The 25,235-nt window shown below is 46.1% G+C and overlaps 1 protein-coding gene across 3 annotated transcripts in view; it reads left to right on the plus strand.

Annotated features, from left to right (window-relative positions):
• Positions 1–2,281: 2,281 nt before the first annotated feature.
• The window catches only part of RGS8 (regulator of G protein signaling 8), a 42,351-nt gene continuing 19,397 nt past the window's right edge, over positions 2,282–25,235 (plus strand). For 2 of the 3 annotated variants that reach the window (XM_029935243.1, XM_029935242.1), the window contains exons 1-4: positions 2,282–2,474; positions 16,148–16,221; positions 20,662–20,763; positions 21,803–21,867. In XM_029935243.1, the coding sequence (XP_029791103.1) occupies positions 2,367–2,474; positions 16,148–16,221; positions 20,662–20,763; positions 21,803–21,867 (349 nt within the window). In that variant the 5' untranslated portion in view covers positions 2,282–2,366. Of the gene's footprint in view, positions 2,475–15,785; positions 15,800–16,147; positions 16,222–18,087; positions 18,218–20,661; positions 20,764–21,802; positions 21,868–25,235 lie in introns of those variants that run through there. The other variant, XM_029935245.1, reaches the window with a different exon arrangement.

The raw sequence follows: 25,235 nt of genomic DNA on the forward strand, positions 1-25,235 counted from the left end.
GGGAAGGACCTATTTGCTTACTTTTTGGGGGTTTTTAGCTGAATTCAGTCCCTAGCAGTTGTAGGACTGAGGTCCCCTAGCCTTCGAAGGCAGTTTTCAAACTGATTGTAGGGCCATTCTCAACTCCTTCCAAACCTCCCCTGTTCTTAAAACTCCTCCCGACCCCTCACATCAGATCAAGCCCTGCCAATCCAACCTTTCCAAATCTCTGTACTTTGTTCTTTCCTCTCAGGTGCATTGTTTTATTTTGGTTCTCATTCTCTCTCCTAGGGATTTATGACATAACCTTGATTTGATTTCCTCTCTCCCAGTCCCTCATCACTCAAATGTGTCTTCTCAAAGCACAGGTCTGATCATGAAAATGACACTCTTTTTTTTTTTTAATGTTTTATTTATTTTTGAGACAGAGAGAGACAGAGCATGAGAGGGGGAGGGGCAGAGAGAGAGGGAGACACAGAATCTGAAGCAGACTTCAACCTCTGAGCTGTCGGCACAGAGCCTAAGGTGGGGCTCAAAACCACGGATGTGAGATCATGACCTGAGCCAAAGTCAGAGGCCTAACCGACTGAGCCACCCAGGCATCCCAAGAATGACACTCTTTATTTTAAGTTTTTTACTATCTGGTCACAATGTCCCCCTTAAATCACATCCTCCACGGTGGCCTCCTATTCTGCTGTACTTTCTGCTCCAGATACACCAGGCACCTTTAGACTGTGCCTTTGCCCAGGCTGTCCCTCTGCCTTGAGTTCTCCCCCAATAAACTCAAACTTGTCAAAGTCCATAGGTCACCTTCAAAGTGCAGGTCAGATAAGACCTCCTCTGGAAGGACATATCTGATTTCTCAGGTGGCTGTCCCCTCCCTCAGTGTTGAGGTGGCATCGAATCATCATCTTACTTATCCATGCATGGGAGTCATTTAAATCTCTCTCTCTTCTGGATCCTGTGAGACGTAACTAGGCTGTCTTAGTCATCTTTGCATCCTCCCAATACACAGGATGCTCTGATGATGGTTTGCTGAATTGACCTGATCTTGAATTGGTGTGATGTTTTATGTAGCAATGAGATGGTGACTGTGACCATCTGCAGAGGTGGTATGCTGAGCATCCACCGTCTCTGAGGGGTCATCTGGGGCAGTGCTTGGCAGGACTCTGGGGACAGGCCTGAAGAAGAGCACTGGCTTGCGCCAGGGATGGACAATTCCCTGGAAATCTGCGGCCCGCCAGTTCTCCATCCCCTCCGCATCCTGTCCTCTCCCCGCAGAGAAGGCCGTTATTTGAGATCTCTCTTCCCCTCATTAGCTGAGCTTGCTGAGTGTTCCCCAGCTGCAGCTTCCTTTGGTCTTCTCCAGCTTCCACTGTTTGTTTATTTTCCTTCCTGTCAGCCTCTTCCTCTGCTGTGGTTGTAAATAGAGCCAATGACTGTCAGCTCCGGGGCCTGTGCAGTGAACCTGCCACATGTCGGTGGCAGGTCAAATACACTCTAGCATCAGATGCTGTGGGTTACCCCTCAGGCTTAGAAGCTTCTCCAGGCACTGGCCCAAGCTGCCCCTCCGATTTTGCTCCTGACCATCCAAATGGAACTTTACAGACAGAAGCATCATGTGACACACTTCATTCCCTCTGGATGGGTGCTACCCCTGGTCACAGATTGGGCAGATAGCAGAGGGGCACTCAGACTTCCCTACAGTGTAGGGAGACATATGACACCAAACGTTTCATGCATCACAGTCTTTCGTGCCAATTTTTTCCTTCTCTTTGAGAAAGTTGGAGCTGTGCTTGGTCTAAAGTGTCTAGCTATTCCACATTCCTAAGGGAGAGTGGCCTTGCCAGTTGGTCACAGGAGATAGAGACAACCTTGATGCCAGGCCAGGAATGCAGTGCTTCATCTTTCCCCCCACACCACCTCATCAAGTGATGTTTTCAGCCTGGTCTGTCTTTGAGCCAAAGCAGCTCATCCTCGCTCCCCCATGCCAGTTACCCGACTTCACCTTCCTCTCTGTGCAACTGAGGGGATCTCCTCCCTCTCCCTCCCCCCCTCTGCCGCCCCCTCTGCTCTCTGCCTCTCCCTGAATTCTCCAGAGCAGCCGGCCCCTCAGTGACGAGCTGTCAGCGGGAGAGCCACACAGGCAGTGCCACCCTGCTTCAGTCTTCGGTCCTCCCCCAACTCTGCGTGGCAGTGCGCATCATCTGTCAGAGTGCCCCTCTCCCTCCCTCCGCCTCCCCGCCCCCTTCCCTTGCCGCTAGCTCTTTCCCGGTTCATGCAAAGCTCGGGCAGGCGAGCGGGAGCAGGAGCGGCACATTGCAGCACCTCTGCTAGAGGCGCAGAGGTGAGGTGGGGTGGACCGTGTCCCTCCGCCACCCTCTCCCATGTACCAGGAGGTGGCTGACTCTGTCACTCAGGGCCTCACCGAGCCATGCCCAGCTGGGGCCAGGGCCAGCCCCACCTTCCCGGCTGCACTGCCCACTGCCAGACAGGTAAGAGAGAGCAACTCCCTCCAGCGGGTCCTGGCTGGATCCCTGGACTGGCCAACCCTGGCCCTAAGTCTTGCTGAGAAGGGCAGGGCACCTCAGGGCAGAAAATGCACTGCCCTCCTGTTAGTCCTCGTTCATTATGTCACAGAGCTCTGCACCGCTGGGCAAGCCTGTCACCCTTGCCTGGATTGAGAGTGCAGGAATACGCCCATTTTTCCCACTTAGTGGGCACTAAGCTGCAAATGTCCTTTTTTGTTCTTTTTTTTCCTCCCAGGTCTTAACTCCCCACACCCCCTGAAACCTGCTTTCTGGTCCCAAGAGATGCTGTTTCTTCGCTCAGTTCTCTCGGGGTAGGGGGGTGGGGGTTGATATCAGGACTGTGGCACTGTCTCTTTTCGCTCCATTCATGTCTTTTCTGCTGCTGTTTTGAGTGGGTCACCCGCACAGCAGTCTGGCTGCCCACAGCATCGGTTTTGTTCCGTCCGCTTGCAGGTTCCGATGTTGCTAGTGACTAACACTGGTGACACATTCCAGTGCAGGACTCACAATCACAACGAGTCGGAGACAGATGAAAGTACGTTGGGTGTCACCGGTTGTTTCTGTTGTGATATTCCCCCCAGTTTTATTGAGGTGTAATTAACAAATAAAATTGTGATACGTTTAAAGTGACCAATGTGATGACCTGATACACAGATACATTGTGAAAGGATTCCCACCATTGAGTTAGCTAACATCTATCGGCAGGTTACTGATTTCTTTTTTTATTAATTAAAAAATGTTTTATTATACATTGCTGGAATAACATTATAGTTAAAAATTTGCTCACATTCTGGATTGTTTGCTAACATATATTCTTAAAAATAGACTTGCTGGGACAAGGCCTTTATTTTTTTAACTGGGATATAATTGACACGCACCATTATATTACTTTCAGGTGTACAACACAATGATTTGATCTATGTATGTGTTACAAAGTGATCACCACAATAAATGTAGTTAATATCCATCACTATACATAGCTGCTGGGTTTTTGGTGTGTAGGTGGGTTTTTTTTTTTTTTTGGCAGGTCACCAATTGCTAAGCAGTGAATTGAGGGCATAGTTGCCACTTATAGGAGGTGACGAGTCCCTGGCATCAGCTAAATGGGTGCTTCTCAGGGCTGACTCCGTAGTGACTTTCAGGAGGTGTGGAGGATGAGAGGGGCTTTTCTCTTTCTCTGTTAGAGCCACTCAATGTCAACCCATTGTTTCGCTCACATCCTGAAAACCTGGCTTTCACGTCCTTCTAAGTTCTGATCTTGGGGTCCTTTCAAACTAATGAGTTAAGAAGGAAAGCCTACCACATCCTGCAGTGTGGGTTATTTTTGGGTTATTTGTTCCTAAGATTTGGAAAACTTCAGGGTTTTCTTGGAAGAAGGAGGAGGTGCTGGAAAGTGGGGGAATGAGATAGCTGTGATCCTGAGATCATATAAGTGTTTGGGAAAAGCTCAGAGCTGTAAACAAGCAATGTGGTATTAAGCTATTGATGGCTGTTAGTATTTTGGGAGTGATAGCCCCATGAGCACTGAATCAATCGAATAAACTAGTTTTTGTTAACCATTTGCTCTCTGCTCAATCCTTAGAGCAGGTTTCCTAGAGAAGGCCCATAGGACTGGGGTGGGCAGGGCTATTAGAGTATGTAGAGGGCCCTATAGTCCACCATGGCTGGGCATTGCTAAGCCACCCCTGGGGACCCGCTCCATTAGTCACTTTTTTAAAAAAAATTTCCCCCAGTGCCTAATACACAAAGAATCTGAAAACTTTCTCATAATATGTGTCTAGTTGAATTAAGTTAGCTTCTGAAGCCAAGGTCTTTCTTTCATGGGTCAGTTAACTCTGACCTGAATATCATGGTTCCTTAGTTATGATAGCCATTTCACAAATGCCACGTATTCCCAGGGGATTGAGGGAGAGCATGGATGAATGGTGGAGCAAATCCCATCATATTTCCATTAAAAAAAAATCCCTTCAGATGTGGATCTCAGTGATGGGTATGTAGTAACAACTATTCTTGTTGAAATGTGGAGAGTAGGGAAAACCCTGGCAGTCCTGGGTCCAAGTTTCCCTATTCCGTTAATGGAATTGCCCTGGGCCCTTCACTCAGGGCCACTGAGCAACTTTGCTTTTGTAGTCTGTAAAATGGGCACAATAACCAGCATCCAGCTTACCTCCAAAGGTTTTTGTGAGATCAACTAGAAGGAATAATAGTAGCTCCCAGTTACCAAGATGTGCCAGATACCTTTGCTAGGTACTTTCCCTAAATGATGCTGTTTAATCCTCTCAACTTCCCAGAACACCTTGAGGCTAGGAGGTTAAGAACTGATCAAATTCAGCCAGAGAAGTGAAAGTAATTTGTAGGTTGTAATTGTGCCACATAAATGTAAGCTTTGTTGTGTGATGACTTCATGGCTTAGACTTTCTGTGCTGCTCATCCTATCCCAGGCTCTCTGTTTCATGCTTTTTTAATTTCCTCTTTGTCCAAACACCTCACCTCCAGAGATGATAGAAATGCACCTTTGCTCCCCATCTGTGACTCAGGGATTGGGGTATTTTTCACTCTCCAGGAAGCTTCAGCCTTCTCATCAGTTCCTTTATTAGTGTGCTGTGTTTGGAATTTCCAACAGGCTTCTGAATTTTTCAACAAAAGGTCCTAGAAGGAAGAGGGCCTCTTCCGACCAGGCCTTGTGTCTCAAGGAAAAGTGTTAGAATCTGCTCACACCTTTGTGCCTCAGAGTGCCATCACACAGCCCTGGGGCCTCCTCCTGCCCCCAGGGCAGACATTAATGTGCACCTGGCACAGGCTCAAAAACACGTTGCCTCCTTTCCCTGAGGGCTCTGTGAAGGTAGGAGCATATCCCAGCGGGAGAGCTGCCCCAGGAGGAAGCCAGGGCTCCTCTCTACTGATTCCTATGCTGTAGCTGCATCAGAGCTCATCCCTGGTCTGACCTGACGGCTATGAGGAGTTTCCTTTTTGCGCGATTCTAAGTGGCTGGCCAGAATGGAGCTGGTGAAAGCCAATGGCTGACGACATTGAAAATGGAGGATTAGAAAGAGCTTGTTTTATATTCAGATGAGGGGAAAGGGCCGAAGCTGCCTTCTGCCCACAGCTGTAGACCCTGATGGCAAATGGTAAAGCTTTTGTTACTGCCTAAGGAGGGGAAGAGATTGATAGCCAGGGCCCTAACATGGTGAGATAGGAGGAGAGAGCCACATTTCAGTCATGGCAGTCCCTTGTGCTTACATCATAGCCTCAGGGCTTTGAAAACTAGGTTCTGCCACTTATGTCTCTCTGGCCTGCTGCTCCTTCCTCTGCAGTCTCCACCCACAACCCAACTTGGTGTTGGGCCTCTGCTTTCTATGACTGACGCCATCAATGTGACTTGATGTTTTCATGGGACTGAATAGTGTACAATCCATGTTTGCTTATATATCTCACTGAATTCTTACAATGAAACAGGAGGTTGGCATTGCCTTAGTGATTCTGATTTCATAGATAAGAAAGCAAGGTCTTCAGCCAAGATGACCCAGCCATGAGTGGGCAGAGTTGGAACTTGAACCCTTGTCACCAGACCCTGGACCCTATGCCATTTCTATGACTTTAAGCCACCTCTCCCTGCCAGCATTCTGCTCTATACTTGGTCTCACCCACTTGTCTGCTGGCTGGTTCAACAAACATTTATTGAGCATCTTTTTGGTGCCAGGCACTGTGTGTGGTGTTGGAGATGTAGCAATGGAAAATATAGCTTTCATTTACATAATGTGCACAGATAATGTACTATGCCTGGTACACTGCTTGACACATAGGAGATGCCTCTATGTTAGTTGAATCAATGGACGAATGAACGAATGAGTGAATGAATACACTTTCCTGCCCTTGATGAACTTAAGAGTCTGATTAGAAGATGAGAGTTTCAGGCTCTTGATTGGGCCATGTTCTGATGCACAGAAGCATGTCTGGGAGCACACAGTACTAGGGCACTTATGGAATCTGGGTGTGCAGGGGATGCTGCTTGGAGGAAGTGGACCTGAATTATGGCTTGAAGGATGAGAAGGCATGAATGAGGCCCAGAGATGTGGAGCCTGTGGTATGTCCTCAAGATTGTGAACCACAGGGGGTCATTAGAGCACAAACCAGGAGAGTGGTGGACAGCCCTCAAGGCAGGCGGGACCCAGCTCTTAGGGAGCTCATGTGTTAGGATGTTGAACTTTATCCACAGGCCAGGGTGCTTATAGGTTGTGAGGAGAAGTGATTTTACTCATATTTGTGATTTAAACTGGTGACTATGGATACAAAATGGAGTTCATGTTAAGGGGGGAGGCTGATCACAGACACCAAAGACAACGAGGACAAGAACCAAAGATGATGAAATGGGACATGGAGCAGAGCAGTAAGGATAGAGGGGAGGGGACAGATGTGAAAACGATGAAGGACATTTAATCAGTATGATTCAGTAGTTGGTTGTGAGAGAAAAGGGAGTAGCATCTAATTACTTCCCTATTGCTGGCTTGAGTTATTCAGTGGATGGTGGTGTTAGAAACTGAGACCAGGAATTCCAGAGGAAGAAGATTTGTATGAATGTGTAAGGTGATGAGGGTGGGGTGGAGGATAAACTGGGCCAGGGGGTAAAGGGGCTATGATGTGGTGAATTTTTAGACATATTTTTATTTTGACATATTTAGACATATTGTGTCTGTGGAATATTTGACAGGTATGTCCAGCAACCCATGGGCTATAAAGAATCTATAGGATTGGAAGAGGGACCAGAATTAGAGGAAAATATTCAGAAATGGTCAGTATGCCCAATGTAGCTGGGGCTACGGGCAAGGATGATATTGCCCAAGGAGCACTTAAAGAGAAAAGAGCTTGAAACCAAGGTTAGAGGGCTGGACGATGTCAACATTATGGAGTGGGCAGAGGAGGAGCCAGCAAAGGAGACCAAGGGGAAGGCCAGTGAGGAGGGTCTTAGTAAGGCCAAGGAGGTCGAGGGAGTGGGGGTGCCAGAACTGAATGGGCACCATGGCAAATGCAGCTAAGAGGTCCATGAGGACAAGGACCCTTGACCACTGAACCTTACGATATGGAAGTTGCTCTTTCCGGGTAGTGGTAGGGATAGAAGCCAAATTGTAAAAAATGGAGGAAGGGATAGGAAGTGGGGAAACAGGAAATTCTTTCAGGGGGTTTTGCTGACAAACGAAGGAAGCTCCCACCCGCAGGGGAGAGTTTTTTTTTTTTTTAATGAAAGAGTATTTTTATTTGTAAATATAGAACAACATAGGAGATGGAAAGAGAAAGGTAAAGGATTGATAAAGCAGGGCAGATGGAAAGGAGGGTTTCAGAGCCACAAGAGAAAGGATTTACCTTGAGTAGACACATCTATGAATGGTGGGAAGGAAGGAAGGTTGTGTATAAGTGTGGATAGACTTGCAGGGATGAGACAGGGAAAGGGCTTGAGATATTTCATACCTGAGGCTTCGATGATCTTGGTGAAACAGGAGATCAGGGTAGGGGTGTGTGAAGGATTGTGCGTGTTGCATGAGCCCTCTCTTTGTCTACACATTGGACTCCCACCCTTAAGATGCCCTCTCAGAAGCCATCTGGCCAATGGAAACATTTATAAGAGCCAAGTTCACTGTTTGAGGCTGAGGTTACAATAGGAATGAAGAAGGGTTGGGAAGGTAAGCAAACAGGTCATCATTTGTATCCTGATCCAAGGCTGACTTACTGGGCTGGATTCTGGATGTGGAGTTGGGCAGCTCAGCAGTGGGAAGAAGGGGGATATGGTGAGATTCCACACCAGGAGCTCTGGGCTGGAGTTCTGGCCATGCCTTACAAAATGTGACCTTGGGCAAAATCTGTAAAGTTTACTTTCTGTAGGTGCTAACAGTCATACCCACTCTAAACCTCTATGAATTTTGGCACCTGCTCCCTAGAAGTCAAATAAAAGGTTTTTCTGAAAATGGATTTATCCATGGGAAAGAAAACTTACGAGAAATCAATTCCCATTCAAATTGCCTTTCAATATTTCAGTTTCCTTGCACTAATAGTTTACACTTCATAAACTCATTTTACTGAAGCATATATTGTGAGTGGTCACACTATTCAAAACATTTTTATGCACAGTTTCAAATATACACAAGAGAATAGAACAGTGAACACCTACCTGTGTATCACCTCCCAGCTTCAACACCCTGCACTCCCCACCCTAGATGATTTTGAAGCAATTCCCAGATAACATATCAACTCTAAACGTTTCAGTATGTATCTCTAAATAAGAAGTTGCTTAAGATAAAAACCCTCGATATGACATTATTCTCAATATCTAATCAGTGCTTAAGTTTCTTGCAATATTTTTATGGTTTTAAATTTGAATCAGGGTCCAAAATAAATTTCACATATTGCATTTGGTTGATGTGTGTCTTTAAACATATGTGTATATACATACACACATATCTAACACTGGTGACCATTGTTGCAGGAACAGTCCTGTAATACCTAAAATTCCTATAACACCTCCTCATTTTGTGTCCTTTTGCCCTTGTTGGTGTACCATTTAATTTTAGGAGGCCTAAGGAACAATTGCAGTTTAGACTCCAACGTCTCTGAAGTTTAGTTTTAAAATTCCTTCCAGATACACTTATAAGGAGAAGCATAATGACAGTGAATAAAGAAGAGAGTATAGAAAAAACAAAAGGCTGCAGTGAGTGGGTAAGGAGATGCATGACGGCTCAAGAGGAACAAAGGAGAATGAAAAAGGTACCAGAGACACATGTAAGCTCCTCTCCACCAGGGCGCTGGGAAAGCCTCACAGATGTTTTTCGTACATTTTTCCGTCACCTCGCTGAGCAGGTAGTACACATGTATCTTTTAATAACAACATAGTATTTATTTAGGGCATTTTCCTGAATAGTTTATCAAATACTTGAGCAGATGTCATCCAAGTAATCCCCTGAGTGAAGCAGGGAAGTAGTGGGAATCCTAATTCCCATTTTACAGATGACAAGCCATCTCCTCGATGGCTAATGATAGTGACTTACACTAAACACTCATTTGCCAAGCATTGCATGAACTGCTCAGTTAATTCATACCACGAAAAAGCCTGCAGGCTTTGGTACTGTTATCTTCATTCTACCTGTGATGGAAATGACTTAGGGAGAGTAACGTGCCCATATACGTATCTGGAAAATAACAGAGTGGGGATTGAAACTCAGCCCTGTCCAACCCACTTTTCTTTTTTCCAAGTCAGTCTATTCCCCACGAAATCAGTGATTTTTTAAAATACATACATACTTACTTGCTGACAGAAGAGAAGCTCAGAATATCACCAATTTTTCCTCAACTTAACGATGGGGTTGTGTCCTGATACACTGATCATAAGTTGAAAATATCCTAAGTCAAAAATGCATTTGATACAGCTAACCTACCAAACATCATAGCTTAGCCTAGGCTACCGTAAACATGCTCAGAATGCTTACATTAGCTACAGTTGGGCAAAATCATCCAACACAAAGCCCATTTTATAATAAAGTGTTGAACACCTCATGTAATTCATTGAGTACTGCACTGAAAGTGAAATGCAGGATGGTTGTAAGCATACAGGTGGGTTGTAAGGACATCAATGGTTGACTCTCGTAGTCTCATGGCTGTCACTCACTGCACAGGACCACGGGAGAGTGTCCTGTCACGTACCACCGGTCTGGGAAAAAGAGCAGAATGCAAAACACAAAGTCTGGTCTCCACTTTCTGCGCTCCCCTCTCTCACCATGGCAAAGTCAGACAGGCATAAGGGGAACAATCACAGGTGGGACCAGAAGCCGGGGACCATCTGTGTAGGGTATACAGCGGACTAGAATTTACAAGGTATTTTCCTTCCCACATCCTTTTTCATTTCTTTCTTATAAACATTCTGAAAAATAGACGGGACAGTTTATTTGTGTTTTATGGGAGAGGAGATCAAAATTCAAAGCTCTGTTGATTAAATAAACACATGGGCATTTGGCAATAAACCTCCTCCTCTACTAACGTGGCTTTTAAAAAATACTATATTGCAGACTAATTCCCTCTATCTTCGTGATATTAGTGATCACATAGTTAGTTAGGGTAGTTAGTGTCATGGAGCTAGTTAACGCAGATTTAGGACAAGAGGCCCTTTCTTCTCATTCCAGATCCTGTGTTCTTTCGGGTCTCTGTGCAAACCTCATGGGCCCACACCTTTGACTTCTGACTTCTTTCCACATCCCCTCTGATATTCCTTGTGAGAAGCTGAGCAGAGTTATTACAAATTAAATATCTGGATGCTAGAACTGATGAGCAGGAAATGAGGCTGCTAATACTCAGAGGGATGAAATCGAGACATTTTTTTTTTTAAGTAGAATTTTGGGCCGAGTGGCCTCCTTCTGTCCTTCCCTTCCCTGTGTCCTTCCAGTCTCCATGGAAACCCCAAATCAATGCAGCATATGTTGATTCATGTTTCTGCTATTACTAGGAAGCTACAAAGTGGAAACTGCTTTTAAAAGATTTGTGGAAGAGCTTTAGCTTGCTGACCAGAATTCAAATCTAATACCTGAATGACTGTTTTATTAAAAGCTTTTAATGTGGCACTGTCTTAGGTGGTTTGTTGATTAAATAAACACACAGGGGGCATTTGGCAATAAACCTCCTCCTCTACTTATATGGCTTTTAAAAATATTATATTGCAGACAGTAATTCCCTTTATCTTCAATTTAATTACATTTTTGTGGCCTGTGTGACAATGCCAGGTGCTCCTTTTGCTCTTGATTAATTCCTGACCGGGCTGTTGGGAACAATAGTTCGAAAATACCCATGCTGCTGCCCCTGAGCGTCATTAGCATTAGGCTGACTTCAGTCATGACCCTGAGACTGTGGAAGCCCAAAGTGTTTGTGCCATAAGGAATCCTTGTGATTTTTCAGATTTTTTTTATAAGCTCAAAATCAGATTCAGCTGACATTTATTAAACACCTGCTTCATATGAGGCAATGAGAATTGATAGCAAGGGGAGTAAGTCAGAGAGTCTGTCTTTGTGGAACACGTAGTCATTTGGGAGGATCAGAAAACATAAATCATGAGGATAAACTATAGACTGTGATGTGGACTGTCAGAGAGTCACAGGGCAATGTGGTGGTGTTGGGATGGAGGGATTCCTTTTCTGACTGAGGGCGTTCTGAAAAAGCTTTGGAAGGAGAATTTTTATTTTGGAGGTATTGGGTTGAGAGAAGGAACTGGGAGTTAAGAGGTAGATCTAAGGGGTGGGGGGACATTCTGGGCAGAGGAGGCCGTAGAGGGACAGGCATGTGTTTGCACAGTACGATACAAGACTGGATAGGTAAACAGGGCCAGATTATTAGGATGTCAGGTAGGAGAAAATGATGCCCATCAGAAGTGACTATACAGATGATTCGCTTTATGGTACCTGTTCAGTGGGTAACTCTGGTAGTAGTGTAGTGCTCCAGGAGGTTTATGGGGGATGAGGGGAGACAATGAAATGGGGGCAGGAAGATCAGCTACTTAGGAGGGGGTGAAGGCATGCACCAAGCTGGGTGCCCAATGACCTCTGAATGGCAGCGTCAATGAATGAAGGGGATAAAGTTGAGAAGCAGTTCAGAAATGTAATGAGAAGTTTTAAAAATCAATTCAATGGGGCAACAGAGAAAAATAAGCCAGAAATACCTATACTCCGTGCCCTGGGGCTAGGACAGAGCACCGTCATGAGCAAGCCTGGGGAGCCCAGCAGGAAGGGAGGATTTGGAGGGAGAGGAGGTTGTTCCCGACACAGTTGCATCTGCAGAGTCTGAGGGGGATGGAATTGTCTAGCTATCCTCTGGAAAAGAGGCAGGACTGAAGCACGGATGCCAGAGGTTGGGTTTCCCAGGAAGAACAAATGGAGACAGAGAAGAGCTGAGAGGTGCAGGGCAGAGTGAGAAGCCAGAGCAGAGCTTGTGATGCCTATTTTCCTGGGAAAAATCCTATGTCACAGCCAGCGGAGATGTGCTGTGCCGAGTCTTCAGCCAGCAACTCAGGAGCAGTGACCAGAAAAGAATCCAGGGCTCTGTATTATTCCTGGGCCAGGGCTCTAAGCCCAGGGACACAGAGTCCAAGTAGGTGAGTGCTTTTGTCACTTACTCCAGCTGCTTTCCCTTCTCTATCTCTCTCCTTCAGGAGAGGCCATGCCTGGGTGCGGGCCCCCTCCTCTCTGCTGAGTTCCTCACCCCTGCTGGAATTCCCTGTGCACCTGCCTCTATAGGAAGAAAGATGAAGTTAGAGTCCTCCCCTGTGAGGGACCCTGTACTAGGTCTGTGCTTCTCAAACTAGGGTACTGTGTGGTTATACTCTGAGGATTAGGACTATTTGGGTAAAAAAAAAGTTTGGACTAGTTTTAATTTTTTCTTTTTTTTTCAGTCTATTTATTTACTTTGAGAGAGAGAGATGGAGAAAGAATACATGGGAGAGGGGCAGAGGAAGAGAGAGAATCCCAAGCAGGATCTACGTGTTCAGTGCAGAGCCTGATGCAGGGCTCTAACCCACAACCTATGAGATCACTACTTGAGCCAAGATCAAGAGTCAGACGCTTAATGGATCGAGCCACCCAGTGCCCCTAACTTTTTCTTTTTACTCATGCTAGATGCATGTCCACACACTCTCCCTCTCCTCTATATTCCTGCTCTTCCTTAAAATTTTATTAATGATCCTGTCTTTCCTTAAACATTTGGGTTGGCTAATTGACTTCCTAGGACTATATCATTCCCCCAATGGCTAATTGAAGATTCTGATGCCGAGTTTATATTGGTCAGACCCCACTTGACACTTGGGCCCATCTGTACCCCTGCCCTAACTTGTCAGTGTCTTTAAATCCTGGAGACCAGACAGGGCAGCATGGGACTTGAAGGAGGCCTTTAGCTCACCATTTTAGCACCAGAAGGGGAGTCCCATGATGATACTACCTTTGTGTTAAAAGCAAGGGACACAGCAAGTGTTGGAAACAGGAAGTTTGGTATCAGGCACCAGCTCTGCCATGTTTGAATGACTTGTCTCTGTTTCTCCATCTGTAAAATGGGGACGATAAAAATGTCAGCCTTGTAAGTTTGTTGTGAAAGTTAAATAAGACAACAGCAGTACAATGTTTAGCACAGTGTCTGGCACATACTGAGTGCCTGTTAAACATGGCTGTATGCATGGAATCAGGGAGGATCCACCTTATGGAATAAACTTATCTTGGATTAGGGAAGTGCTTATCAATGGGCTTTATACAAGGTTTATCTGTGAACCTGTTTCTTACCGTTGCAATGTATCAAGAAAATATCCAGAAGCAAAGGATTCTCTGTGTGCTTAAATTCTAAGGTTTTTAAAAAAATTTATTTACTTTGTGAGAGACAGTTTGTGTGTTAGAGCAGGGAAGGGGCAGAGAGAGAGAGAGAGAGACAGATAGAAAGGGAGAGAGAGAGAGGGAGAGAGAATCCCAATCTTGGCGTCAGCATAGAGTGTGATGCAGGGTTTGAACCCATAGTGCCTTGAGATCATGACCTAAGCCGAAACCAGGAGTCCGACGCTCAACCAACTGAGCCACCCAGGCACTCCTATGCTTAAATTCAAAGCCCCAGCTAGCATCAGGGTTCAAGACAGGGGTTTTGAGAAATGGAAAACATTTCTTTTGCGTCTCATTTTATAACACGAAGTTCCCTTTACCTAACAGAGGCACACTGTGGACATTTTCAGAGGCAGACAATGAGTCACTGTGGAGGCAGCATTAGACTTTTTATTTCATCCTATCGTTAGGTAATGTGTGCTTGCGGCAGACTTGTGTCATTGGGAGTATATGGGTTATGCACCAATAGAGCTGCCAGGAATTCGACGCTGGCATGACGTAGTAGGAAAAGCTCTAAAGTAAGAGTTTTAAGAAAACGAGTCTGGTCCTTGAGTTGCCCCTGATGTGTTGTGTCACTTTGAAAAAGGCATGCTACCTTTTCTAGCCTCAATTTTCTCATCTGTAACTTGGGGAGAAAAATACTCTCTCTGACTATGGAATCAGGTTGTTGAAAAACAATAAATGAACGTGCTTTCTGCATTATAAAAGGTTAAACAAATGGAATCTAATATTTTTATTATAAAGCCATGACCTTCCATAGAGATTTCTGCCGCCTCTAGCAAATGCTGCCTTCTGCAGCGAAGGTTCGGTACTTTTGGAGCTAGCTCCTGAGTGGGAACAGGAGGCTCAGCCTTAGAGACTAGAGTGGAATGGGGAGAAGGTAAGCTTTGTCCCGGGGTAGTAGTTTGCAAACTTTAGCATGCATCAGAATCACCTGGGAAGGAGGCTGGTCTCCATCCCCTGGATTTCTGATTCCAGTAGGTCTTGGGGTTGGGCCTGGGAATTTGCATTTCTAGCACATTCCCAGGTGATGCTGACGCTGCTGGTCTGGGGGCCATACCCAGGGAGCTGCTGTACTAGGGCAAACAGGAAGAGGGAGGGAGTCCTCCTTCTGGACCTGCACCAGACAGTGGGGAGGTCCATGGGGGTAAGGTGGTTTGGAAGGAAAAAATGCAGAAGACAGAAAACTAGGGATAATGTGCAGATTGGGCAGAACAAAGGGAAAAGTCTCACTCCATAGCAAATGCAAGTAGGGGGAAGTTGCTAGGTGATGGATGAGGGAGAGAGGTGAATTTCCACTGTAGGAAAAGCCAGCAAAATTGGAAATATACATGTTTTGAGGAGGCAGAAGAGGTGGAAATTTCTCATTAAGAAGTCAGGAGTGGTGTGTTTGGTGGTGGGGGGTGGGAGTAGACAGACTGGGGGAGAAGTGCCTTCATAGAGCCAGAGGACAGCTGAGATGTGGCAGAGGGGGTAATTTCAGGGCTGTGTGGTTTGGCTTGGTAGTGAAGCACAATAGAAATTGGGAGAAAGGGGGTGGAATTTAGATGTGTGACCTGCCCCGTAGCTTTCTTGCTCTCTGCATTTATCACATCACATCACACCCAGCAAGACAGCCCCCCTCCTCCTGGCTCATTAGGAGATTTGATTCGGCTTGGCTCCTGCTGTCAGCAGCTGTCTGGGGCAAGATCTTTATGCTCCCTGCTCCCTGCGCAGCAGCCAGCCTTCAGCCAGCAGCAGGGCTCATTAGAAAAGGGCCCCCTGGACACTTGATTTTCAGCGCATTGGTGGCCGGAAAGAGTTAATACCTACGGCTTCACTGCCCCCTGCACAGCCTCTGGGTGCAGAGAGAGGCAGCTTTGGGCTGTGGGGACTTCTCCCTGAGCTGCAGCCAGAGGAGCAGGGAAGCAGGTTAGTGAGGCTGAAGAGGAAGGTACGGGAGGAGTGCCAGGCGAGCTCTGCTCAGGGGCACCTCCTGCATCCTGCCAATGAGGATGGGCGTGCAGACTGTGCCCGGGAGCTGAGCCGCCGCCCGCTGGGTGTAGGCTGCTTCAGTATTTACTGGATGTGACAAGCAGAGAGAAGAGCTTTCAGCGGGGCCGCCTGCTGCCCAGCTCAAGTGGTGGGAGGTGTGTTGTGCATGCATGCGTGTGTATATGTGTGTGTGTGCACGCACGAGAGTGCCTCTGCATTCATGCACACATGTTCTTCACCCTCCGAGGATCTGACTGCTAAAAGAAAGATCTACTCTTTCCCCAGAACTCCTTAATCTGCAGCCTCTCTGACCATCCAGTTGGCAAAGACCTGCAGGCCATGAGGACCGGTCAAAGACAGTGAGTATTGCTTTTGCTTTTCTCTTTCCTCTTCAAGGTGCCCATGTGGGCTGATTACATTATCCATATTTAATTAACCTGCCTCTCCATGCATATTGATTGCTTTCTCCCTGCTGAGACTCTTCGTTCCTCTTCCCCTCTGTAAAAATCATTCCTTTTTGCTTTTAACCTTTGTTTTTTCCTCGAGTACCCACTCTTTCCATTATGTCCCATCCTGTCTGCCTCGGAGTCACCTGTAACTTGATGCCCACCTAAGAGGGCACATTGCTGTAGGCCTTTCTGGGCTCTGGTAACCCCAAATTCTGTCCCCCAAAGTCAAGAGACAAATGGAATTAGAGCCCCAAGGTGCTGGGATGAATGAGGAAGCGGGGGCCAGAGCGTCCTGCGGATTCTTATTTAGTTGAATCCAAGGCTGAGCTGAGTCAAGGGATGGTGGAAGGTCCGAGGGGCAGTGGTGGGCAGTCCTGGATTCAGAAGGGAGAGAGGCAGGCATGGAGGCAGTCCCGGCAAGCCAGTATGAGCTAGCAGTGGGAACAGGAAGAGCGACCCGGCAGTGACTGGAGGCCTGGTAAGACCTGCCCCAAATGACCTTGCCTGCCATGTATGTGGAGAGTAGCTCCTGGTTCGGTTCAGCACCAGAGCAAGGAAGGCCCCTGGCACAGGCTTCCCGTTCTCTGTGGCTGTTTCCCATAAGCAAGAGGGAATGAGGCATAGCTGCCCCAAACAGTGATTTCTTGCAGCTACAGGAGAACCTTAAAGCTGTGAAGAGTTTCGATTTCCCCACTTCTGGCCAGGCAGGTGTGCGTACCATGAGGACAAGGATGAAGGAGACATCCTCACTGTCACGGAACATAATCTAAGCTCAGTCTCCTGGGGATGGGCTTTCACACAAAGTCTGATTTTTTTTTAGTTCAGTTTTAACAAAGCAATCTTTTAATTTTATTAATTTTGGTATTATTCGAGAAGGTATTTTAAAAAGTATTTGTTGAAATGTTCTGTGTGATATCAAAATAACTTACACGGAGTAGATCGAGTAGGGGCCTTATCTATCTAAATTAGGTTTCTTTTAAAATGGATTCTATGTTTGGTGTCAGGGTTCCCTGGGGGAGCCCTTTATGGATAGGCTGCTCTCTTCACGTGTTTCTTCCTATTATTTCTGTGGGAACAAAGGGTTTGAAGCACTGAGAGTGGAACCCTCAGGAGAGAGAGAGATGATCAGTCAGTGAGCCCTCAGCCTCAATATCCCCTTTCCTGAGGTCCTCCCCCTTTCAGGTCAGGAATGGGCCAATGTCCAGGCTGAGGAAGGTCAGGCAGCCTCCCCGTGGGCAAGACAGAGAGGCTGGCATATTCATTTCTTCAGCTTGGGCCTGTGATCCCTGCAAAGGAGCGAGCCTGTGCGGTGACAGTGCCCGATGAGCCTTCACCCCTCCTCCTGTGTATGCCCTCCAAGGCTCCTCGCGTCCCATCCTTGGAGGGGGGCGAGAGTCTGAGAGGCAGCCAATCAAATAGCTCTAGAACAAGTGCTGACCCACCACCCCCAACCCCTGACCGGCGGGTCACTCGGGCCCCACTGGAGTCAGACAAAGAGAACGGTAATTTTTGGCTTGCCAGGCCCCTGGCTTCCTCCCCTGGGGCATGTGCCCCACTTCACTGTTGACGGGCTGTGTTTGGGGACATAGGAGCCACCCAGCAATTTGTCCCTGTTCATCCTTGGTTGGTCACCCTTCCTCAGGGCCAGCAGGCGTTAGTGGGGAGTGGGCTGTGTGTGGGAAGGTATTCTGTCAGCGAAAGCCATCCAAGAGGATTTGTAGCACAGTCAGATAAGAGAGGGCAGCCCCCCTCTTACAGCAGATTCTTTGATTTTAGGTAAGAGGACGTGAGAGGGATTTACCCCTGTGCCCCGCAGTCTTATCTCCCGCCCTGACGTCCCTGCACACCGGCCAGAGGGTTAACCGTAAGCGTGTGCCTGCATGGCTGCTTTACTGATGCCACGCAGGTAATGATGCTAACCTGTCTTCCAGCGCCTGCCCCTTTCCCCTTTCTCTCCTGCTATTTGAGCCTGCCCAGCCTTCTAATCCCACCGGTGGTCCACTTGCATCCAGCCCCTCAGGCCATCTGTGCGGACTGTGCTGTCCTTCCTGGTGCTTCTTGCAAAGTTGTGGCCTTGCAAACGGAACCCACCTTAGCACCAACCCCTCCTATTGACTGGTGGGACTCATGGGGTGGGACTGTGCATGAGCTTGTACTGAACCATTTAGGGACCTCTGTAGGGTACTGGAACAGGGAAGGGAGATGAGGGCAAGCTTTGAGTTTTGGTTTTGTGTTGTTGCTCTTGCTGTTTTAAGTAACCTTAACCTGTGACTCTCACCTCTGCTCCCATTATTTCAGACCTAACTAACAAAGTTATAATTCAGGTCTCAGCTATACAAGATGGAAAATCAAAACCATTTGGCCCCAAAGAATATCTTGAGGAAGATCTTTGCAAACTATTTGGGAGAATCACCGTTGTCTTGGTAACAAGTATACCCTGTACACTGGCCCCTGCTAAACTTGGCTAGATGGCTTGTGTGGACTTGACAATTTTTGAAGTCCTCTTAATTGTTCTCCTGGCGCATTGGCCTGACTGTTCTGTGACTGATGATCCTGGGGTCACCGAGGAATGAACGTACTCCCTGAAAGTTGGGTTTTGGCCTTCGTGCAGCTGAAGCAAGACACCTTTACTTGAATTCATTGAATGTGGTTACTCGAGGGCCCTTTATCAGTTGCTCACATGGCCTGGTGTCAGAACACCCCATGATTTATAAGAGTGAGTGGACTCAACATGCTCACCATTGCAGGAGATAGAATGGTTAATGCCAAATGCCACAAAATCGATGGCTTCATAGTGCGCCTGGCTGAGATAGAGGTGGGAGCATAGGACGTACAGACCCAGTTTTCTGCAGGAGAGGGGATATTTCTGGAAACTTGGATGTTCCAGCTTTAAAAGGCTGTTGGAGATGGACTGTGGAATACAAATGTCCACTCTTGCCAAATATAATACCATCCCAGTAGACATTTGTCGGATAAGCTGGGACAGGGATGAGAACCCACGTGGACTGAAAAGAAAAGATGGAATTGGACAGCCTCTAGTGTCTCTGCCCAGACCCAGGATTCATGAGACAGCAGAAGGGAAAGCCAGGCTGGAAGGACTACCTTTCCACATGGAAAATAACATCTGTAGGACTATTTCTGTGGCAAATTATTACCAGTGTGCATGTGGCAGTGCCCTTTTAATGTCACTCTTAAGTCCTGATTTGATTACACCAAACCCTTCCTACTTACCTTTGCTCTCCATGTGAGGAGCTGCCACGGTTAAAGGTCCAGGGTCAGTAAACTTATTCTGTCAAGGGCCAGAGAGAAAATATTTTGAGCTTTATGGGCCATACGGTCTGTGTTGCAACCATCCAGCTCTGCCCTTCTGCTTGGAAGCTGAAGACAATATGTCAATGAATGGATGCTGTTGTGTTCTAGTAAACTTTATTTACCCAAACAGGCCTTGTGCGGAGCTGGGGTTTGCTGATCTCTGGCTAAAGGTTAAAAGGGGCTAATATTGGAGGTCAGAAAGAGACATTAGCGTAATTTACCATCAGACTCCCCATAACAGAGAACCTTTAAATGTCTTAGGAAAATAAAAAATATGAGAATTTCACACATACAGGTTAAAACTGCAAACATGTGATTGAGATAAGCTAAAACAAAAGTAGGAGTATGAGAGATTAGTGAAGCCCATGAAAGAACTGAGAAAGAGGTTCTGGTTCTTGACTGATAATTGTAGTCCCCACAGGTGTTGGGCCCTGCTGGTCCATAGTCATTTGGGAATATAATATTCCCACGTTTGGGGGATGAGTGGGGAGATCCTGAGTCAGAATTAATTTGCCTTAAAGCTTCGTTTGTACGCTGTGGTCTGCACCCCTGTATGATGCTTGCAGCCCTCCACCCTCCACTCTCCGTGTGGGTGCCACTTCTGAGGCTTTGCAATCAGGAGCTGCTGCCGTTGCTGCTGCTCCTTTGCTCTCCTAGCGAGAGAGCAAAACGTGGATTGTTATTTTGTCTTCACTGTATTTCCTTTCCCTACAGAGAATCCTAATTTAGAAATTCTTCCAAGCTAATGACCTTCATTGACTTCCTCTCAGGTTGAATGTTGGCTTTGAAAAAGCCTTAAGCCTCTAGGGGGTAGGGTACCTATTACCATTCCAGTAGTCAAGGTAGGGAGTGAGTATATCCCTTGATCTTCCAGGTATTTCTCCTCTTGTTCATGAAATCTTTAGGGACCGCCTGGGGCAGGATGGGGGGTCAGGGGAGGCAGCTGAGGCTCCCGTGGCAGCGGTTGTGGGGGCCCTTTCTAGAGCTGACAGCTACGATCACAACAGATCCCCGTCCTTCTGCCCTGTGTTGTTGCAGGAACAAAGGGATGAGGACCCGCCTGGGATGCCTGTCTCACAAGTCAGACTCGTGTAGTGATTTCACAGCTATTCTTCCTGACAAACCCAACCGTGCTCTAAAGTGAGTAGTGTGGCCACGTGCCATTCCCAGGCGGCTCACCATGGGGCTGTAGGATCTGTTCTTTTCTACTGAGTTGTTTGACCAGATGAGCCGAGTAACAGTAAATCCCTGCCACTTGGCAGCTCCTTTTATATCCTTGAACGTGAGTGCGTGGATGTGTACTTTCCTTTTCAAAATGCATGATTTAACTCAGAATAGAAGCCCTCCTTTTACCTTTTTTAAAAAAATGTTTATTTATTTTTGAGAGAGAGACAGAGTGAGAGTGGGAGAGGGGCAGAGAGAGAGGGAGACACAGAATCCGAAGCAGGCTCCAGGCTCTGAGCTGACAGCACAGGGGGGCTTGAATCCACAAACCACGAGATCATGACCTCAGCCGAAGTCGGATGCTTAACCAACTGAGTCACCCAGGTGCACCCCGCTTTTTACTTTTAAGAGAACCTTATTATCCACCACTTTCATAAATCTGTGATGAAGGATACCCCCTGGTTCTACTTAGTTGGCAATCTGAGCTCTCAGTTTGGAAACACTCAAATATATTCTAAAAATGTGTTTAAGTTCAGATAATCTGAATTCAGTGCCTGTACTGTCCAAGTACTGTGTTAAATGATGTCCTAGATGTTACCTCATTTGACCTTTGTGAGGTTCTGGGATGCGCATCATGATCCCCATTGCAGAGGTAAAGAGATTTAGGTCACAGTAAAACATGGAGTCAGGAGCTCAGCCTACCTTTTCTGACTCTAAAGCCAGTTTCTTTCCATTGTTGTCTTGGCATCTTTATATTATGCACTTACTTAGCTTGGTATTTTAGACTGAAAGGCAATGTACTGAATTCCAATACTGAGGTTTGCCATCAGTTACTTAAGAATGTACCCATTGACGGTGACAGAACTGCAGGACCCCGGGTGTGGTTCTTCATCTGTACCCCCTCCCCTCATTGTTCTGATTTGTTTGCCTGAGTATATCTCAATGGTTACTGATGGAGTGGGGGAGGGGGAGGTCATTTCAGAAATATTCAACAGAGATGTTTCTTCTTTCCTAGGAGACTATCCACAGAAGAAGCCACGAGGTGGGCAGATTCCTTTGACGTGCTTCTCTCCCATAAGTGTAAGTAGAGCTCAGGTCTCATTGTACCGCAGCAAATCATCCATTTAGCAAAAGAGGCACCAAATGCCCACCATGCTTCAGGTACTGTGCTGGGTGCCCCAGACAACTCCGGCCCCTGCTCTCACAGAGCCTTCTGCTTAGGGGAGTGGATGGATAACAAAATACAATTTAAATGTAGTGGGAAGAGGGCCTTCTTTTCTGCATTCTGGGTTGAAAGTATGGTCCCAAGAAGCTTTCCTGTTTTCAGCAGTTCTAGTAAGAAAGAATCAGTTTAGGGATTTGGAGTGATGGGCTCAGTGGGAATGACCATCTAGTTTCCATTCCATATCTTTTTTATAAAATTAAATGACCTCCCTCCAAGTCCCTGGAGAGCCTTGGGTTACTCATCCATCAAATGAATATTCTGTGCATTTTGTTAGTCTCTCGAGTTGGCGTAGTTTTGTGTTTTCTTGTTGCTTTTTATTTTGGGGCTTTACTCTTCAGTTTCTGGCTGGGTGTGGTTTTTACTCGAACACATTTCTGCTGCCCCTCCTCTTTCATTTTCCCTTTTCCTCATTTCTCATGCCTTTTGTCCCCCAACAAATAGAGACATAGTCATGCATATTTTGGTGTGGGAAGGGCACTTTGATGCTGGCCAAACTTTTCAGCTCGTGCTTTTTTATCATCATAAGCAAGTCCAAAATCATCTGGCTTTGAAATCCTACTGGTGGGGCATCTGCGCGGTTTAGTTGGTTAAGCTTCCAACTCATGATCTTGGTTCAGGTCATGATCTTAGGGTTCAGTTCATTGGTTTGAGCCCCTGCTAGGGATTCTTTCTGTCCCTTTCTCTCTTTGCTCCTCCCCCTCCCCGGCTCATGCACTTGCTCTCTCTCTCTCTCTCAAAATAAATAAAACTGAAAAGAAAAAAGAAACCCTAGTGGCAAGAAATACATAGGAGTGAGAGAGCAGGGGTGAGGAAGAGGTCTTTTTGCAGAGGAAAGGATTCACCCAGACTTTCAGGGTTCCTTTTACATCCTTCCTGCCAATAGTAGAAATCCTGATTGATCTGGGTACAGAAGGGTACTTTGAGCTTAGAGTCTTGCTTCCACTTAATTGGGGAACATGATTTTATACGAGGAGGTTAAGGGCATTGGCTTGTAGTCAGATCTGTGTTCTTGATTTTGACCCAGCTCAGTAACTAGATAATTGAGTGGCCTTGATGGAGTCCCACAGATGTCTTTGGAAGTGATTTTGCTCTCTGCTGAATGGATCGTTCCCTCTGACTATGCTCCTGATCCTAATAAATTAGTTAACAAATGCTCTTGAACAGATTTTAAAATGAAATGTGAGATCTAAGACTAAGCATATATTGTAGCAAGTAGTTTCGTGAGACAAATAGTCATTTTAGTGTTCTGTGATTTACACTCAGGACAGAAAACAAGCCGGCACAGGTAGGGCAAGTGTGATGTGTGGCTATACCCCAAACAGCCAGCTTATGTGGTGAATTTGCCAAGGCAATGGCATATGTTCAATAATATTTAGGATTTGGCAGGAAGACTTTACTATTTTTTTTCTTGTTTTCTAGAGTCACATTAGGCTACACAAGTGTCACTATTAATTTACACCTTCTTTTCTGGCTGGATTTACTTCAAGGTCATCTTGAAGTTTGGTTTCTATTTCAGCCTCTGACTGACTCACTTAGTTCAAGTCCCTGAGGCTGTTTCCTCATTCTGAAATGGTGATAGAAATACCTGTGTGCTACCTATCACCTGGGTATGGGAATCTTCACAAGAGGACATCTTTATTGGGGTTTTCTACTTGAAGATGTTTTGTAAGACTATGGTGGTATTTTTTAAATGATGCTTTTATTTATCAAATGCAAAATAAATGTGCCTTAATAATTTGCAAAATTTGCTGCCAATTATTAATGCTGAGCCATTAGAGACAGAGCTTATGGTGGTTAAATTAGCAGCTGGAATCTTAGGGTAGAGTTGGACTGCTGCAGTGACAAACCTGGAAATCAAAAGGTTTACTTTAATTTGTTTGATTCAATGACTTTTAAAGCTGTGGACACTTGGTCTTCCTTCTGTCAGGGATGCATTTGGTTTCCAGGAAGTCAGTTACACCTTTCTGAGATGGGGATTCCACTAAGGGGCCACCACATTGCTTCTTTGTCAAAGCACAACAGAAATAGGTTGTTTTGAGCTTCGACATTCTGTGATCCTTCTTGGAGTCTGATGTTCTGTTTTGATTTCTGTTTAGCATGGAAATAAAAAGTCAATGGAGTGAATGTCTTTGAGAAGAAAGAGGCTGTATTCACAGGTCACTGGCAGAAGTTCAATAACCTTCTTCTCCCTGCGAAGGCTAGGGAGGAGTTGGAGCCCAGGTTACCTTGAAGGGTGTTGACAACTCTCTTAAAGTCTAATTAATTTAGGTTAATGCTGTGACTCAATTAGGGCTGATTAAGCTTTTCCAAAGGGATTGCATGTGTGCTGGTCCCTCAGGAGGGACAGTGGTTGATCAGAGGTGTGCAGGGCTTTCAATTAAGATAGCAAAATGTCCTAAAAAGTAAAGAAAGGAGAATCACTTTCTCCAGAAACAATGTGCATGAGTCTAGAACCCACCCCCTGGTAATCCTCTGTATGTAGGCAACTGTCCTCCCTGAGTTTTCTGTTTCAGATCATTGTTCCCCCTCACGCCACCTCCATTCTCGGTTTAAAGAGCATCTTTACTTCCCTGCTCTGCTCGAGTGTGTTGGGCACTCATTTATTTCAAGAAAGGTGTAGTAAGTGTTTATTATGTTTGAAGTCTGTGCTAAGCAGTTTGTTGGGGGTGGGGGCACAAAGATGGACAGGACAGTACGTCCCTGGTACAGAATGCAGCCTTCTGAGATGCAGACATAAGAAATAATACCGTGTGCTGACTACAGGCTAGGGAGTTTCAAGATTTCAAATAGAATCCTGATATTGGGTGTTTCTCTTAAATTCCATTTTGTCAGTGTTAGAAGTCCTTACTGACCTGGCAGCAGTACATCTGCTTTTAGCTTAGAGCCCTGTTTGCACTTAATTGCAGAATATGCTTCTGCACAATGACATTAAGAACATTAGCTGGTAGTCAGACCTGTGTCCGAATGATTTTAACCCGGTTCTGCTTCTGAATAGCTAGGCAGCCTGGATTAGAGCCCCGCCATCTCTTGGAAAATCTGGTTCTTCATCTGCACAATGAAGGCTGTGGAAGAGGGTGTGTCAGAGACTGGAGGCAGTACTACCCTCTTGTTCTAGGATGTTGTCTGTAGCAATCACGGAGACTGAGCCATAGCTGAACACCTATGGCAGGGGGTTTGCTTCAAAGCTGAAATGGCTCAGGCAACCAAATGAGGGGCTGAATTC

The sequence above is a fragment of the Suricata suricatta genome, chromosome 3 (genome assembly GCF_006229205.1).
Source record: "Suricata suricatta isolate VVHF042 chromosome 3, meerkat_22Aug2017_6uvM2_HiC, whole genome shotgun sequence".
NCBI lineage: Eukaryota > Metazoa > Chordata > Mammalia > Carnivora > Herpestidae > Suricata > Suricata suricatta.